This window comes from Lacerta agilis, chromosome 1 (genome assembly GCF_009819535.1).
Source record: "Lacerta agilis isolate rLacAgi1 chromosome 1, rLacAgi1.pri, whole genome shotgun sequence".
In the NCBI taxonomy this organism is placed as follows: domain Eukaryota; kingdom Metazoa; phylum Chordata; class Lepidosauria; order Squamata; family Lacertidae; genus Lacerta; species Lacerta agilis.
The window spans coordinates 80830878-80846704 of NC_046312.1; the positions used below are offsets into that span (position 1 = coordinate 80830878).

The 15827-nt window shown below is 41.8% G+C and overlaps 3 protein-coding genes across 3 annotated transcripts; all 3 read left to right on the forward strand.

Annotated features, from left to right (window-relative positions):
- Positions 1 to 3253: 3253 nt before the first annotated feature.
- LOC117043742 (olfactory receptor 1009-like) lies at positions 3254 to 4225 on the forward strand. The gene has a single exon (XM_033143777.1). It carries the CDS (start codon positions 3260 to 3262, stop codon positions 4223 to 4225), a length of 966 nt encoding a protein of 321 aa, XP_032999668.1. The 5' UTR covers positions 3254 to 3259.
- A 4411-nt stretch (positions 4226 to 8636) lies between these two features.
- LOC117051977 (olfactory receptor 1102-like) lies at positions 8637 to 9605 on the forward strand. Its single transcript, XM_033158708.1, has one exon. The coding sequence runs from the start codon at positions 8646 to 8648 to the stop codon at positions 9603 to 9605; it is 960 nt and encodes a 319-aa protein (XP_033014599.1). The 5' UTR covers positions 8637 to 8645.
- Positions 9606 to 13545: 3940 nt separating this feature from the next.
- On the forward strand, positions 13546 to 14551 carry LOC117051966 (olfactory receptor 1019-like). Its single transcript, XM_033158697.1, has one exon. The coding sequence runs from the start codon at positions 13546 to 13548 to the stop codon at positions 14482 to 14484; it is 939 nt and encodes a 312-aa protein (XP_033014588.1). The 3' UTR covers positions 14485 to 14551.
- The last annotated feature ends 1276 nt before the right edge of the window (positions 14552 to 15827 follow it).

The window sequence follows — 15827 nt, forward strand, 5'->3', positions numbered from 1 at the left end:
GGGAAGCTCTCAAAACAAAATGGCAGTGAGCTTCAGGCTCTTTGCTTTGTCTGAATCTATACAAACCTCTGCCCCACCAGAACACCCTCCTAGTGCTTTGCCCCAGTGGGAGTTATCCATTGGCGGAGGAAGAGGAGTGTGGGGGGAGTGCACCGCCCCCGGCAGCACGATCCCGATAGGGTGCCACCGCGGCTGCCCCCCACCCGCGCTGGGCACCATGTCCCTGCGGGCACCATGCCCCGCCCCTACGGGCGGCTCACCCTGCCCCCAGGATGCGCATCACACCCCTGCAGGCGGTACGTCCCACCCCCGGTACGCATGCCAGCCCTGCCCCCACCTGCTCTCCGCCCCCTGGTGCCAGAGCATGAAACTCCGCCACTGGAAGTATCTGCTAATGGAGGAGAAGGGGGCCATTTTGACAATTACCCCACCCACTGCTGCCCCAAATGTCCCTTGAATCTAAGCTGGAGGGTGGGGAAACAGCCTACCCAGCCCCTGAGATCACTTTCTGAGGCTCTCCTAAGTGTGCCTCCTCCACCAGAGGTCTGGAGGGTGGTAACACAAGAAGAGGCCTTCTCTGCGGTGGCTCCCCATTTGTGAAATGCTCTCCCTGGGGAGGTTCAGCTGGCGCCTTCATTATACATCTTTAAGTGCCAGGCAAAAACATTCCTCTTCAACCAGACTTTGGGCTGATTCATTTCTATGGACCTTTACCGTTAAGTGTGTCTTGTGGCATAGTGGGTTTTGGTGGTTATTGTTTTGTTATTGTTTTTATTATATACCTTGTGGTTTTATTTTGTGTTGTTATGCTGTGAACTGCCCTAAGATGGTGATGATGATGATGATATTTCACTCTTTCTGTCTCTGGAATTCTGCTCAACAGCGCCATTTCACCTCATTTTTTTCATTAAGAGGCAAATAATAATAATTAGCTCCCTGTCGGTCATTTTCGTTGCTATCAGACTTCAGGAGGGATTAAAGTCTGAAAAAGTCATGTGTGGGGAAGTTCAATATCCTATCAGCTGTTTATCTTACAGCAGCCCAACAAAAGTGCTCCATAATAAATTGCAAGGTAGTCTCTTGCAAATTCAGATCAGAATAGACATTCTATTTATGCTAAGAATTCTGAAAGAACAGAACTACTGAGAGAATAACATTTGGAGGAAATAAAATAGAAAATTCTTTCCAGTAGCACCTTAGAGACCAACTGAGTTTGTTCTTGGGATGAGCTTTCATGTGCATGCACACTTCTTCAGATACTGTATTTGGAGGAAATGTATTGTTAGGAACCAAGTGTCACTAGAAAGATTGGTGAAGAAAGAAAATGGAACAGAGCTGCTTATGGTACCCATATAGTACCAATCATCAGGGGGCTGGCAATCAGATTAGGGGCACTTTTGTAGCTTATTTTAGAATCGAGGAGAGAAAACATTGTTGCAAATTATCAGATCCCTGTGATTCAACACATCTAGTTCATTTTAATATTATTTTACATCTTACATGAATTTGCTGACCTCTCTCTCTGCAACAGAGTACCACAGCTGTTTATGCAGAAGCTGCGCAGAGCTTATTTTCAAAGGTATGTAAAAGTATGCAAAAGTGCACTTTATGCTGTGCTTTCTTGTGTTAGTGTAGATAGAAGTACAGTATGTGAAATGAAAGAAATTACCTGCATGGGTTCTTGGAACATTCATAGCACAGGAGTAAATATATCCAAAGTAGATGCAGTGATAATCCAATTTGGTCTTAGATACCATCCATAGTCAGAAATAAGTCCTACTGTGTTCAGTGGAGTTTACTCCTATGTGATCATAGAACTGTTGGAAGGAATCATAGTTGGAAGGAACCCTAAGCATCATCTAGTCCAACTCCCTGCAATGCAGGAATCTCAACTAAGCTCTTTTAATACGAATTGGTTTGCAAAGTTTCTAACTGGATTTGTTTTTCCAACACTCACAATGTTAGATGATGTTGGATTTGCTGGCTTTTTAAAGTAGAAGTATGCCTACAGCATGATCAATTTAAGAGGCACACCCTGTACTAGAAGCAATTCATGATTCTGAGCTCTCACACTGTATCAAATATAGACAGCTCCCTGCACAAATTGACAATGCTTCCCCAAATCATCCATGCCTCCCAGTTGTCGTTGGACTATGCAGGGGTCCCCAAACTAAGGTCCGGGGGCCATATGCGGCCCAATCGCCTTCTAAATCCGGCCCGTGGATGGTCCGGGAATCAGTGTGTTTTTACATGAGTAGAATGTGTGCTTTTATTTAAAATGCATCTCTGGGTTATTTGTGGGGCCTGCCTGGTGTTTTTACATGTGTAGAATGTGTGCTTTTATTTAAAATGCATCTCTGGGTTATTTGTGGGGCATAGGAATTCATTCATACTTTTTTTTTCAAAATATAGTCCGGCCCCCCACAAGGTCCGAGGGACAGTAGACCAGCCCCCTGCAGAAAAAGTTTGCTGACCCCTGGTCTACAGCTTTCTTCATCCTTGTTCATTGACCCCAGCCCACATCTCTAGTTGTGCAGATAGGCAACTTTAAACATGGACTTGGTGGTCTTACAGATACCTCCTCTTTAGATGGTGATTTCATTTCTTTAAAATATGACATGCCCAACCTGGTGCATTTGAGATTCCTCTTGCTCATTCTACTGTGTGGTGCCTTGGACTTTTGCCCCCAGACTCCTGCCCTGAGGGGACTGCTGCCTATCACACCAAAGTTGAGCAAAAAAACCTCCATCCAATTCGGCAACTCACCTCAAACTTTGGCCCACTAGTTTGGGCTGGGGAGCCCACAAAGAAGGCATGGGGAAGGTGGCCATTCCCTGGTCTTTTTCACGAGCATTTGATAACCAGATCTATAATATTGCTTCTGTAATTGACATTTCAGATTAGCCACAGACAGTACAATCCTATGAATGTTAAGTAATCTGGAAGTAGGTCTCAGTGCATTCAGTGAGATTTACTCCCTTGTAAGTGTGCATAAGATTGCAGACTAAAAGCATAGCAAATCTGTTCGTCTCTAAGATGCTACATCAAACTGTTTGTTGGTTTGAATGCAAGCCTGCAGCGAACCCTGCCTGAAGGTCTTGTCCTTCAAGTATGCACAAAACTTTCTGTTAAAGCAATGAAGGCTCATAGTCATCCCTACCACTATTGGCATTGAATTCCATACATTGGTTGTGAAGTATTGTTTTACCTGTGCCATGCTTTGGTGTTTTTTCAGATCTGGACATTTCACCTGGGTATAATGTCTGAAGAAAACTCCACAACAGTGGTCAGTGAGTTTGCCTTTGTAGGATTAACAAACAATCCTACACTACGAACTAGTCTATTTTTGGTGTTCCTGGTTATTTATATGATCACCTTGGTTGAAAATCTAGGAATGATTGCCTTAATAAGGGCCAGTCCCCGGCTCCACACTCCAATGTACTTCTTTCTCAGCAGCCTGTCTTTCCTGGATGTATGCTTCTCTTCTGTGTTTGCTCCAGAGGCATTAGTGAACTTCCTAGCAGAGAAAAGGTCCATTTCCTTTATTGGGTGTGCAATGCAAATGTACTTTTTTGTAGGTCTGGGGAGCGCGGAGTGCTTTCTCTTGGCTGCAATGGCATATGCTCGCTACGTGGCTATCTGCAAACCCTTGCTGTACCCAGTCCTCATGTCTCCTAGAGTCTGCATTCTTCTGGTGTTGGGATCTTATGCTCTTGGCCTTTTGCACTCTCTCCTTCACACGGTCTTCACCTTCAGGCTGTCATTCTGCAGGTCTAATGTGATCAATAACTTTTTCTGTGACATCACAGCACTTTTGTCCATTTCCTGTTCGGATATCCACCTCAATCAACTCCTGATTTTCTATGTGGCTGGTCTTGTAGAAATAACCACCATCCTGAGTGTTGTAGTTTCTTATACATATATTCTCACCAACATTGTGGTGAGGATCAGTTCGGTCGCAGCCAGGTTGAAAGCCTTCTCCACCTGCACCTCACACCTCATCGTAGTTACCATTTTCCATGGGGCAATTCTCATCCTGCATTTCCGACTGACCTCTAGCGATGAATCCTTGGTTCAAGGCGTCTTTGACAAAACACTGACCGTGTTCTATACAGTTGTCATCCCTTTGCTCAACCCTTTGATTTATAGCCTCAGAAACAAGGAGGTAAAGGATGCTTTGGGAGGCTTTCAGCGGAAGGTGTGTGACAAAATGTTTTGCCCATGAACCTTATAAAAGCAAATGGGCATGACATTATTAAATCTGTAAAGTCTGGAAAGAAAGAAAGATGCATCCAAGTCCCTCTGGCCTCTATGTGCTGATTTGGTGAGGAATGTAATGCTTCCCTTAAACTAGGTCCATATTATTCCAAGCTGAATGAAGGGAACATTCTATGCTATGAATGATATATGGTGTATCCCCTAATATGGAGTTTGACCACTGTTTTAACTATTCTCTTTTGTATGATTAACATAGTGCTTAATAGTGCATTGTATCCCCACCTCCTTAAGTCAGAGATGGGGAGTTGCTGTGGCCCTCCTGGTGTCATTGGGTTCCAATTCCCATCAGACTCATGATCAGGCAAGATGGGAGTTACAGTCCAGCAATGTGCTTCGGCTAGGGTTGCCATATTTCAAAAAAGTCACAATACGGACTAAAAAGTTGTTGAGCTATTTTGGCAAAAGTGCTTTAAAAATGAGCTATTTTTGAGGAAAATCGGCAAAAGCACTGCCGACATTGGTTGCCATACATCTGGGTTTTCCCAGACATTTAGCCGATTTTCACCCAGACACTGATTCCGACTGCAATATTGTGGATATGTCCATGAAATTCTGGATGTATGGCAACCCTGATTCCTGCCATCTCACTGTTTTGTATTGTTGTCTGGTTTTGTAGTGTGTGTGTGTGTGTGTGTGTGTGTGTAAAACCTGGGACCTTCTGCAGGCAGATGCACTACCATGGAGTTACAACTAAACTGGCAGCTAGACTGGTGACTGGGAGCGGCCACCGAGACCCCATAACACCAGTCTTCAAAGACCTACATTGGCTCCTAGTACGTTTCCAAGCACAATTCAAAGTGTTGGTGCTGACCTTTAAAGCCCTAAATGGCCTTGGTCCAGTATACCCGAAGGAGCGTCTCCACCCCCATTGTTCTACCTGGACATTGAGGTCCAGCACCGAGGGCCTTCTGGCAGTTCCCTTGCTACGAGAAGCCAAGTTACAGGGAACCAGACAGAGGGCCTTCTTGGTAGTGGCACCCACCCTGTGGAACGCCTTCCCACCAGATGTCAAAGAGAAAAACAACTACCAGACTTTTAGAAGACATCTGAAGGCAGCCCTGTTTAGGGAAGCTTTTAATGTTTGACGGACTATTGTATTTTAATATTCTGTTGGAAGCCACCCAGAGTGGCTGGGGAAACCCCACCAGATGGGCGGGGTATAAATAAATAAATAAATAAATTATTATTATTATTATTATTCCCAGAAAAACAAATTGTGACAAAGTGTCAGTGTGAATTTGATGTAAGATCACATGCTTTGCCTGCAAAATATCCTAAGTTCAATGTGCAGCATCTCTGGGTAGTACTGGGAAGGACCTTTCCCTGAAACTGCCAGTCAGTGCATAGTCCTACACATAGCTGCTGCCCTCCAATGCCAAATACTCATTCAAAACAAAACAAAAATTAAAAAAAATTCCTTCCAGTAGCACCTTAGAGACCAACTAAGTTTGTTCTTGGTATGAGCTTTCGTGTGCATGCACACTTCTTCAGATACATGTACATTTTTTATTTTGTTTTGACTATGGCAGACCAACACGGCTACCTATCTGTAACAAATACTCATTCAAATAAACCAATGATCCAGCTTTGGCTTCCTATGTTATTGGGATTCCTTCATGAAACAATGTTATCCATTTCCAGTATATGATGCTCCCAACATTCTTGCAGTTGTAGCTTCCCCTTCTCTTTGCCTCTTCACAAGGGCAGCCCACCCATGAAGCAAGGTGAGGGAACCGCATCAGGTGGCAGGATCCACAGGGGTAGCAGATCCCAGTGTAGATCTTTATTTCCCCCTTGTTAATCTTTACTCACTTCTTCTCTAGCAGGGAGGGGGGGCACTTTTTGTGGTTCACTTGAGGTGCCAAAATGTATTGGGTTGGCCCTGCCTCTTCATATGGAATTATTATTATTTTTATCAGAAACAAACAATGAACAATTTCTGTGCCTCAATGCGGTTGAGTCTTGGGGAGAGTATAGCACATTTTCCCAATAGATGAATTCCTAAAATGATGAATTCTGTGAAGTTCTCCAAGGACATGGAGCACTGAGGGATAAAATAAAAGCTCTACAGTTATATATACATGCCATTCCGCGCAGCTGACAAAGGGGACTCCATCTAAGAATGCTTCTGAGTACAATAACTGTGCTCATTATCACATTTCTCTCTTTGGGTTTTACTGCAAGCGACCAAAATAGTTATCTCTCTGGAATTAAGTTCAATCAATGCAATTTCATTCTCCATTTATTTCTTCAGATCTTCTACCACCCCAATTTCCTTTAAGAGTAAGTAGAGACATATAAGAAAGCAGGAGTCAGTATGTTGTTTTCCCACAACCACACACCTTGTTTTGTCTGGAGGTAGTTGGAGGATGGATGGCGGCTAACAGATTGAGGTGGAATCCTGACAAGACAGAAGTACTGTTCTTGGGGGACAGGGGGTGGGCTGGTATGGAGGACTCCCTGATCCTGAATGGGGTAACTGTGCCCCTGAAGGACCAGGTGCACAGCCTGGGTGTCATTTTGGACTCACAGCTGTCCATGGAGGCATGGGTTAATTCTGTATCCAGGGCAGCTGTCTACCAGCTCCATATGGTACACAGGCTGAGACCCTACCTGTCTGCGGACTGTCTCACCAGAGTGGTGCATGCTCTAGTTATCTATCATTTGGATTACTGCAATGAGCTCTATGTGGGGCTACCTTTGAAGGTGACCCAGAAACTACAACTAATCCAGAATGCAGCACCTAGAGTGGTGACTGGGAGCGGCTGCTGAGACCACATAATACTGGTCTTGAAAGACCTACACTGGCTCGCTGTACGTTTCCGAGCACAATTCAAAGTGTTGGTGCTGACCTTTAAAGCCCTAAACAGCTTTGACCCAGTATACTTGAAGGAGTGTCTCCACCCCCATCATTCTGCCCGGACACTGAGGTCCAGTGCCAAGGGCCTTCTGGTGGTTCCCTCGCTGCAAGAAGCCAGGTTACAGGGAACCAGGCAGAGGGCCTTCTCGGTAGTGGCACCCGCCCTGTGGAACGTCCTCCCACCAAATGTCAGAGAGAAAAACAACTACCAGACTTTTAAAATACATCTGAAGGCAGTCCTGTTTAGGGAAGCTTTTAATGTTTAATAGATTATTGTATTTTAATATTCTGTTGGAAGCCGCCCAGAGTGGCTGGGGAAACCCCGCCAGATGGGTGGGGTATAAATAAATAAATAAATAAATAAATAAATAAATATTAATAATAATTAATAATTTTCTGCATACACTTTCCCCCAAATTTGCTCTTCATTTGGCACATATACCCGGTATGCACTTCTTCTGCTAATGATGATTTTGAAGCGTGTTTGACTGATCCTTGTGGCAGGCTTTTTGCCTATTTGTTTGTTATTTTGTCTGCTGTTTGCATTATTTATATGAGCTCTGTTATGCAGGCTTATATACATTTAAAGAATTATTTTTTTATGCTCTCAAGAGAAAAGAGAGATTGCTTCGTGATGCCACTGCAAGCCAGCTGATCAGCATTCTGCACTGATTATTTTTCTTCAAAAAAGGGGAAGGAAAATGTGTAGAATTTTTTTCTAAGGCACCCCCTTAACAGTCAAAATAGCTTCTGGAAAAATTGCAAATATGCGTAATTATTATTGTAAATGTACTCTGAGTGTCTTGATTATACACTTAAAACAGAAGTGAGAGGAAGTTTTCAGTCGAACTCTTGAATTTATTTGCATAACTTCAACTACATACTGGTATTCTTTCTCAACATCTCCAGTAATAGAGACTCTTAACAGAGGCATTATTGTAGCAGCAGAACCAAAGGCACACTTTCATATCCCTCAACTGTCCCAGTTTAAGTGGGACATCCCATTTTGTGGTGCTGTGTTCGTGCACAAGTCCCCTGGCTCTTTTGAGATTGCAGCCCCAAAAGATGCATGTCCTGGTTTTCCTCTGGGCTGGGCTGGAGAGTATTCACTTTCAATGCCAAAAGTAATTTTTGAAAGAGTTTCTACATTGCTTCCTGGTATAGCCAGTTTCCTAAATTAACAAAGGATGTGCTAGGTGTGTGGGGTACATTCTTAGTTTGTGTGGGTGTCCTCATCACATCCTTTTCCACCTATATCTAGGCCCCCATGTTGTATAAGCAGATACCTTTGTGGAGATGAAAAAGAAGGTAAGACACTCCCTTTATCCCCAAGCGCCTGGTACCTTTGATAGAAATCCTTCCTATATTTGTTTAAATAAAACAAGGGAGTCACTGGTGGCAAATGAGTTGCATAGATTTCTCATGTGCATGATGAATAAATGGTTGTTTCTTCTCAGTTGTTGTGTTTCTTTATTTTACAGCTCTGGAATAAAACAATCTGAATGCAATGAAAGAGAAAAACTTCACTGTAATGATCAATGAGTTTGTATTTGTAGGGTTAACAAACAATCTCATACTACGAATTGTCCTCTTTCTAGTCTTCCTTGCTATATATATTGCTACTTTGGTGGGAAATCTAGGACTGTTTGTGTTAATAAGAGCCTGTCCCCGTCTCCACACTCCAATGTACTTCTTTCTCAGCAACCTCTCTCTCCTCGATGCATGCTTCTCCTCTGTGGTTGCCCCTAAGACATTTGTGAATCTCTTAGCAGATAAAAAGACCATTTCCCTCACTGGATGTGCATTGCAAATGTACTTTGTGATAGGCCTGGGGAGCACAGAGTGCTTTCTCCTGGCTGCAATGGCATATGATCGCTATGTGGCTATCTGTAAACCACTGCTGTATCCAGTCCTCATGTCTCCTAGAATCTGTACATTTCTGGTGCTGGGGTCCTATGCTCTTGGGCTTCTGCACTCTCTTCTCCATACACTCTTCACCTTCAGGCTGTCATTCTGTCAATCTAATGAAATCAATCATGTATATTGTGACATCACTGCACTTTTATCACTTTCCTGTTCGGATACTTACATCAATGAACGCCTGATTTTTTTTGAGGCTGGGCTTGTAGAAGGATCCACCATCCTGAGTGTCATCGTCTCCTATATGTACATTCTCATCAACATTGTGAGGATCAGCTCAAGGGCAGGTAGACTCAAGGCGTTCTCCACTTGCACCTCACACCTCACTGCAGTTACCATCTTCCATGGGGCAATTCTTATCTTGCATTTCCGACCAAACTCTGGCAGCAGATCGTTTCTTCAAGACATCACAGACAAAATCCTTGCTGTGTTCTACACAATTGTCATCCCCTTACTGAATCCCTTGATATACAGCCTGAGAAACAAGGAGGTTAAGGGTGCTTTAGGAGGCATTCAGAGGAAGGTATGTAACAAAATGAGTAGCTAGCAACAATTTCTAAACATTTCCACAAGAGCTATATATTGCTAGTCCATTATCAGCATCTATGTATGGTCTTGCGTGTCCAATATTAAAATTACAAAAATGTAGCCTGCCTTGTCATTTACCTATATGATGATCTTAAGGATCAATATACTGTAAATTCAGCAAATAATATAAGCTGGAAGTGCTCATTGTACTGTAGCTTAGGGCTGCTATATTTCGAAAAGCAAAAAGCAGGACACCCCAAAAGTTGTTGAGATTTTTTTAGGGAACCCCCAAAACTGTTGAGCTTTTTTATTTTAATAAAAGAGGGTAAGTCAACTCTAGGAAAGTAATGCCCTATTCTTAAATTGCTTATCTATGTTTACCTCATACAATAAATATCTGTATGTAGAAGATATCACAAATGATGTGTGGTTGCAATGAGAGAGGGCTGTGGAGGTGAACATGAGATCTTAGGATTGTGAGGAAACACAAAAGCCAGAGTGGTCTCATGGGGAGATCTTGGACCAATCATTACTACTTAGTATATAGAATATTCTACTTAGAATATAGAATGTAGTAGATTATACTACTTAGAATATAGAATATGTACTACTATATACATCATAGAAATGCTGTGAGGATAAAAAGGTAATAAGGAGACCATGTTTACTCTACACACCCAGAGAAGCTTAATTATTGGGCAGTACATAAACACTGCAAATAAATTAATAAGCTACCCTCTGCTTCGAGAAAGGGTCAGGATTTTTTTTAAAGCAACAACAGCTAAACATATAATAAAGCAGTGTGCAAGAGTTCCATGATAGATGTTCAGAGATTCCTCATAACAAGTGCAAGGTGTGAAAAATAGGAAATATACTTTATTTCCTTGACATCTAATGGGAGGGCATTCCACAGGGTAGATGCAACTACTAAGAAGGCCCTTTCAGCTCTCCACAGCCTTCAACAGCGCACCCACAGGGAGGGAAGAATATACTTGGACTTCTGGTCCAGCATTCACTCTGCTCTCTCAGCTTCTTCATTAGGGTACATGCCCTTGGGGTACATGCTTGGAGGAAATTTGTTGCTCGGTAATACCATTTCATAAAAGGTTCAGGTCCATCTCAGCAATAATTCATAGTTTCATCATGAATAAAGGGTTAAACTAGAGGTGGAGAACCTGTGTCCCTTCAGATGCTGCTGGACTCCCAACTCCCATCAGTTCCAGCCAATATGGCCAATGATCAGGGGTGATGTTAGTCCTGGAGCATCTGGAGGGCTGTAGTTTAGCCATTCCTGAGTTAAACTAATCAGATTCTGGGTATGTGTCAAATACCTACCCTGGAAGGCAAACCATGCTAACCTCAAAATCTCAAAATACTTTCAGTTTATATTTTGATCCTGAGGAAGAACTTGAAGAAAAGAGAGTCCTCCTTGGAATGTAGCTGGCAAAATGAATATTTTGAGACTATTAGTACTAGAACAGGTAGGTAGCCATGTTGGTCTGCCATAGTCAAAACAAAATAAAAGATAAAAAATTTCCTTCCAGTAGCAACTTAGTTGGTCTCTAAGGTGCTACCGGAAGGAATTTTTTTTTTGTTAGTACTAGAAGTACTGCTTGTTGATTTCCTTGTGAGTTTTATTTTCAATACAAATAGGGTAAAATACAATTAAGACACTTTTCAACATGAATTTTGGCATCATCAATAGACCCCAACGCCAAACTGTTTAAGTTATGTGAGGCTTCATTGATGTTATAGGTAAACCTCTCTAAAGTGCAGGTCCAAAATACTTCTCAAAATCACGGAGTGTGCATGCACACGAAAGCTCATACCAAGGAGAAACTTAGTTGGTCTCTAAGGTGCTACTGGAAGGAATCCCCCCCCCCCCGACTACGGCAGACCAACACGGCTACCTACCTGTAATGGGGAAATGGCAATTGATCTTCTCATACTGGACAGCTGCCAGGAAGCAAAAGTGGAGAGGGTGAGAACAGGAAGCTGGACTAGATGGGCCTTTGGTCTGATGCAGTGGGGCTCTTCTTGTGTTCATTTCTTTTCTCTAGTATTTTTTTAATATTAAAAAAATGCCTTGCCAGTTTTACAAGCAGCATCTTAGATGCTCTCAGCTGCTGCCAAGCCATAGCCCATGGGACAGATTGCTTCCCATCAAATGTAGTCCTTTAGGATCCGATCATATTTGCATATTTTTTAATGTATTCAAGATAACTTGCACCTGTTTTATTTGTGGCATTTTTGTAGCTCATCCTGGGACAATTGGGTGAAGAATAGGGTCTATGCAATAAATAAATAAATAAATAAATATTAAAATTCACAAAAATCTGTTTCCTTCATGGTTACAGATGGCACTAACAGAGAATCCAGCAACTGTTTCATTAGCCAGTGCCCCATGGGAGATTATACTAACAAATCTCTGTATGCTAGAACCGCCACAGGGATTTTGTTGTTGTTGTTAAAGTACCGTGTGGAGAAAATTACTTTTTTGTCTTGTAAAATCCTGGCACTCCACCAACAAAGAAAGGACAGTATAATAAAGCTACTTTTTGCAACAGTTTGTGGAAGTTTATATTCCCTTCCAATGGGGTCTGTCAGCGTGAACCACCCCAAACCATTTCATCCATAATATCTTTCCACTGTGTATTATTTAGAGATATCTCCATATCAAACCAAAAACATCTTGGCAAAGTCACAAGGTAAACAACGAATTATTAACAGAGCAGCTTGACTTATTACTGCAGAGGTCCATCAGGTGTAAGGATCCCAGTGGGTTTACCCAAACCCAGATCTTCAAGATAAAATAACTACATCTTCATTTGAGAATCTGATGACTAAAAGAAGGCATACACTTCAGACCCAGAATAATAATTGAGAAACCAACTTCAATATGCCCTTGCTGCTATAATTGTTTCCTGAAACTGTGGTGAGTACAGATCTCTCCTTTTCTCCAATGGGGCATACAAGTTGATGTTGTCCTCAGATTCTCAGAGAATTCATAATTAATTTAAAGCATTTATGGCTAAAAATGAGATAACTATTCTACCTAAATTTATCAGTGAGAGACATCCATGGTGACGTAAAGAAAATGATTTGCTTCTTTCCCAGATGATTTGTCATCTTATATTTCTTAACGTGGTGCCCATGTCCATATATAGAGAATATTCCATCTGTGGAATATGTGGAACTCCTTTATTGGCTTGGCGTGTAACATCAGTATGTTACATTAATGAAAACATAAGAAGAGCTCTGACCACAGACCTGTCTTATTTAGCATCCTGACCTAGGCAAACAGATCCTTATGGGAAGCTCATAAACAGGATAGGAACAAAACAGCGCTACCATCAACTGTTATTCCCAGCACTTGAGGAAATAATACTGAGTTTAAATGAAGTCACTTGGGTGTAGCTTAAGTCCAAATAACTCATCATTGCTGGAGTTCTTAACCAGGGTCATAAATACATCGGAATATTAGACTTATTAATGGTTATCTGATCAGTATGTGAACTCTTAGGACCCCATAGGTAAATCCTCCTGAAACTCTTATTAGGAAAAGTGGACTACAATTTCCTTTCTCCCATTTTATTCTTCTTCTTGTTTTTATATATTATTTATAGGAAATTCTATCCTGCCATTCTAGTGCCTCTGCACTGCTCAGTATTCTTAATTCTCTCACAATATATAAATATATTTAGAGGGGGGTCTTTTAAAAAAGGAAAAAGAACAGCAACTGAAACAAAACCTGTGTATTTTCAGTTAAAGGATCAAATTGGAGATTGCTTGGACAAGTTCCTCCTTTTTTTATAAAAATGATGATATTTCCTAAGAGATTTTGAATGTTAAATAATCTTCTATTTTTCATAGCAGCTTTTCAAAATCTGATCTGCTACCTATGACACTGAAATTTATTATTTTCCTCCTTTCAAATAACAGTATGTTTGCAAGTGCACATGGATGGGGACAACTGCACTATAGTGAATGAGTTCATTCTTGTGGGACTCACAGATCGATCTGAACTGCAAATCATCCTCTTCATAGTCTTCTTGCTGATCTACATTATCACAGTATTGGGGAATGCTGGGATCATTGTAATCGTGAGGACTTGCTCTCAGCTTCAGACGCCAATGTATTTCTTCCTTAGCAACTTATCTTTCCTGGACCTGTGCTATTCCTCTGTAGTAACACCCAAGATGCTAGTGAGCTTCATATCACATAGAAAAACCATCTCCTACTCTAGCTGTTTCACTCAGTTGTATTTTTATATTGCTTTGGCAACAGCAGAATGTTACCTCTTGGCAGCCATGGCATATGATCGCTATGTGGCCATCTGTAACCCACTGCTGTACACAGTCATCATGTCTCAAAGACTATGTGTTTTGCTGGTGTTCGCTTCTTTTGTGGTTGGCTTCCTAAATGCAACAGTACAGACAGGTTTTTCCTTAACAGTGTCCTTTGGTGATTCTAAGGTCATCAACCATTTCTTTTGTGATGGGCCACCATTGATGAAGTTGGCCTGCTCTGATACCACTCTCAACCAAATCCTTGTTTTTACTATTGTTGGATTCAATGAGGTTACCACCACATTTGTAGTTCTCATCTCTTATACCTGCATCTTCTCTACCATCCTCAGAATACGCTCCAATGACAGCAAGCACAAAGCTTTCTCCACTTGTACTTCTCATCTAACCGCCGTCAGTTTGTTCTATGGTACCCTCCTCTTTATGTACTTGAGACCCAGCTCCAGCTACTCTTTGGAGCAGGATAAAATAATCGCAGTGGTCTACACAGTGTTGATCCCGTTTGTGAATCCCCTGATCTATAGCCTCAGGAACAAAGATGTGAAAGATGCCTTGATTAAAGGAATGGAGAGACTCGGGATTTCAGGATAAATGTAGCAGTCACATACTGGAAAGAATATAGCAAAGGGTTTGCTCTTTGATTTACCTGTAGGCTGGGGAGGGGAGAGAATTTTAAAACAAAAGAAAAAATAGGAATAAAAATGAATGCTCATTATCTATATATATCCAGAGTTACACAGGAAGATATTCAATGTTAGTTATACCCATTGTGCAAGGCTGACACAATGAGGCCGGTGAACTTTAGTCATGTACATTCATTGATTTTAATAGGTCTAAGCTCTGAATATGACAGTTGGATATCATCCATATGTAACGGATCTGCCCTAAGTCAGGGTATGGTCAGAAACCCCAGTGCATTAAAATACACTCTGTGTGAAGGGCAGCTCGTTCTCAGGAGGCAGGACTTTTCGCCCTTTAAAAGGAGGGAACGGCAGTTGGTCAAGGAGGGAGAAAGAGGCAGTGAGTGGTGACTGAGGGAGAGAGGGTTAGAGACCAGGATAGTGGTGGGTAGGTTAGGCTAGGTTGAAGGTTTAGTATGTTATACTGAATAGAAAACCTTTTATGCTGTTATGAAACTATGTTTAAACTATTGATTTACTGAAACCGTTATGCTATTAAAAAAAATAAAGACTAGTTTGTGTTGCTATAAGTCAGTTGTTGATTCTTGGGTCCAGCGGGTTATAACTGCTCATGAAGAGGTGAAGCCAGGGAAGAGTCCAAACTGTCCTGCGGTGTGTTAGTTTGTGTCTTAAGGGTTTCACTCAGGAGGGGCTAGCGGGCTGAAACATTGTGTATGCCACTGAGTTGCTAAAAGGGTTTAGCAGACTGCTACAGTGAGGGGTCTAGAGAGAGAGACCCTGGGGCTGTAGGCAAAAAAGTGTTTAACCCCTGAAGCCCAGAGCAAGGAATATAAACGGCCGCGGCAGCTGGACAAAGAAACTCCACTTACTAAGATTCTCCCATATTATATCTACAAGGGAGTTAACTTCACTGACGGACCTCCGAGGGACAGGTGGGGGTGGTTAATTAGTTTGACCCGGAACACCTGACCAAAAAAATAAAAAAATAAAAATAAATAAACTTAGTAACAGGGGAGGGTAGTGTGACAGGGAGGTTCGTTGCACCATACCTTATCATTTCAAAGAGAGAGTTTCACAAGTCTTCATAAAGTAGCCAAAAGGAAGAAAAATAATATATTTGTACGTACAGTATCTACAATAAATAAAAATGAGAACATAGTGATAGTAGTAGTTGTAGCAGTTTGAGTAGTTTTTAGAAGGTTCTTAATGCTTAGAAGGGATAGATATGGAGATTGTATTGATTGCTATTACCGTGCGAAACCAGACAAATAAACAAGTAGAAGGCACAAATAT

What these genes read in the sequence shown, in the direction of transcription:
- LOC117051966 (XM_033158697.1), top strand. Translation starts at nt 13,546, where the DNA reads ATGGATGGGGACAACTGCACTATAGTGAATGAGTTCATTCTTGTGGGA.
- LOC117043742 (XM_033143777.1), top strand. Translation starts at nt 3,260, where the DNA reads ATGTCTGAAGAAAACTCCACAACAGTGGTCAGTGAGTTTGCCTTTGTA.
- LOC117051977 (XM_033158708.1), top strand. Translation starts at nt 8,646, where the DNA reads ATGAAAGAGAAAAACTTCACTGTAATGATCAATGAGTTTGTATTTGTA.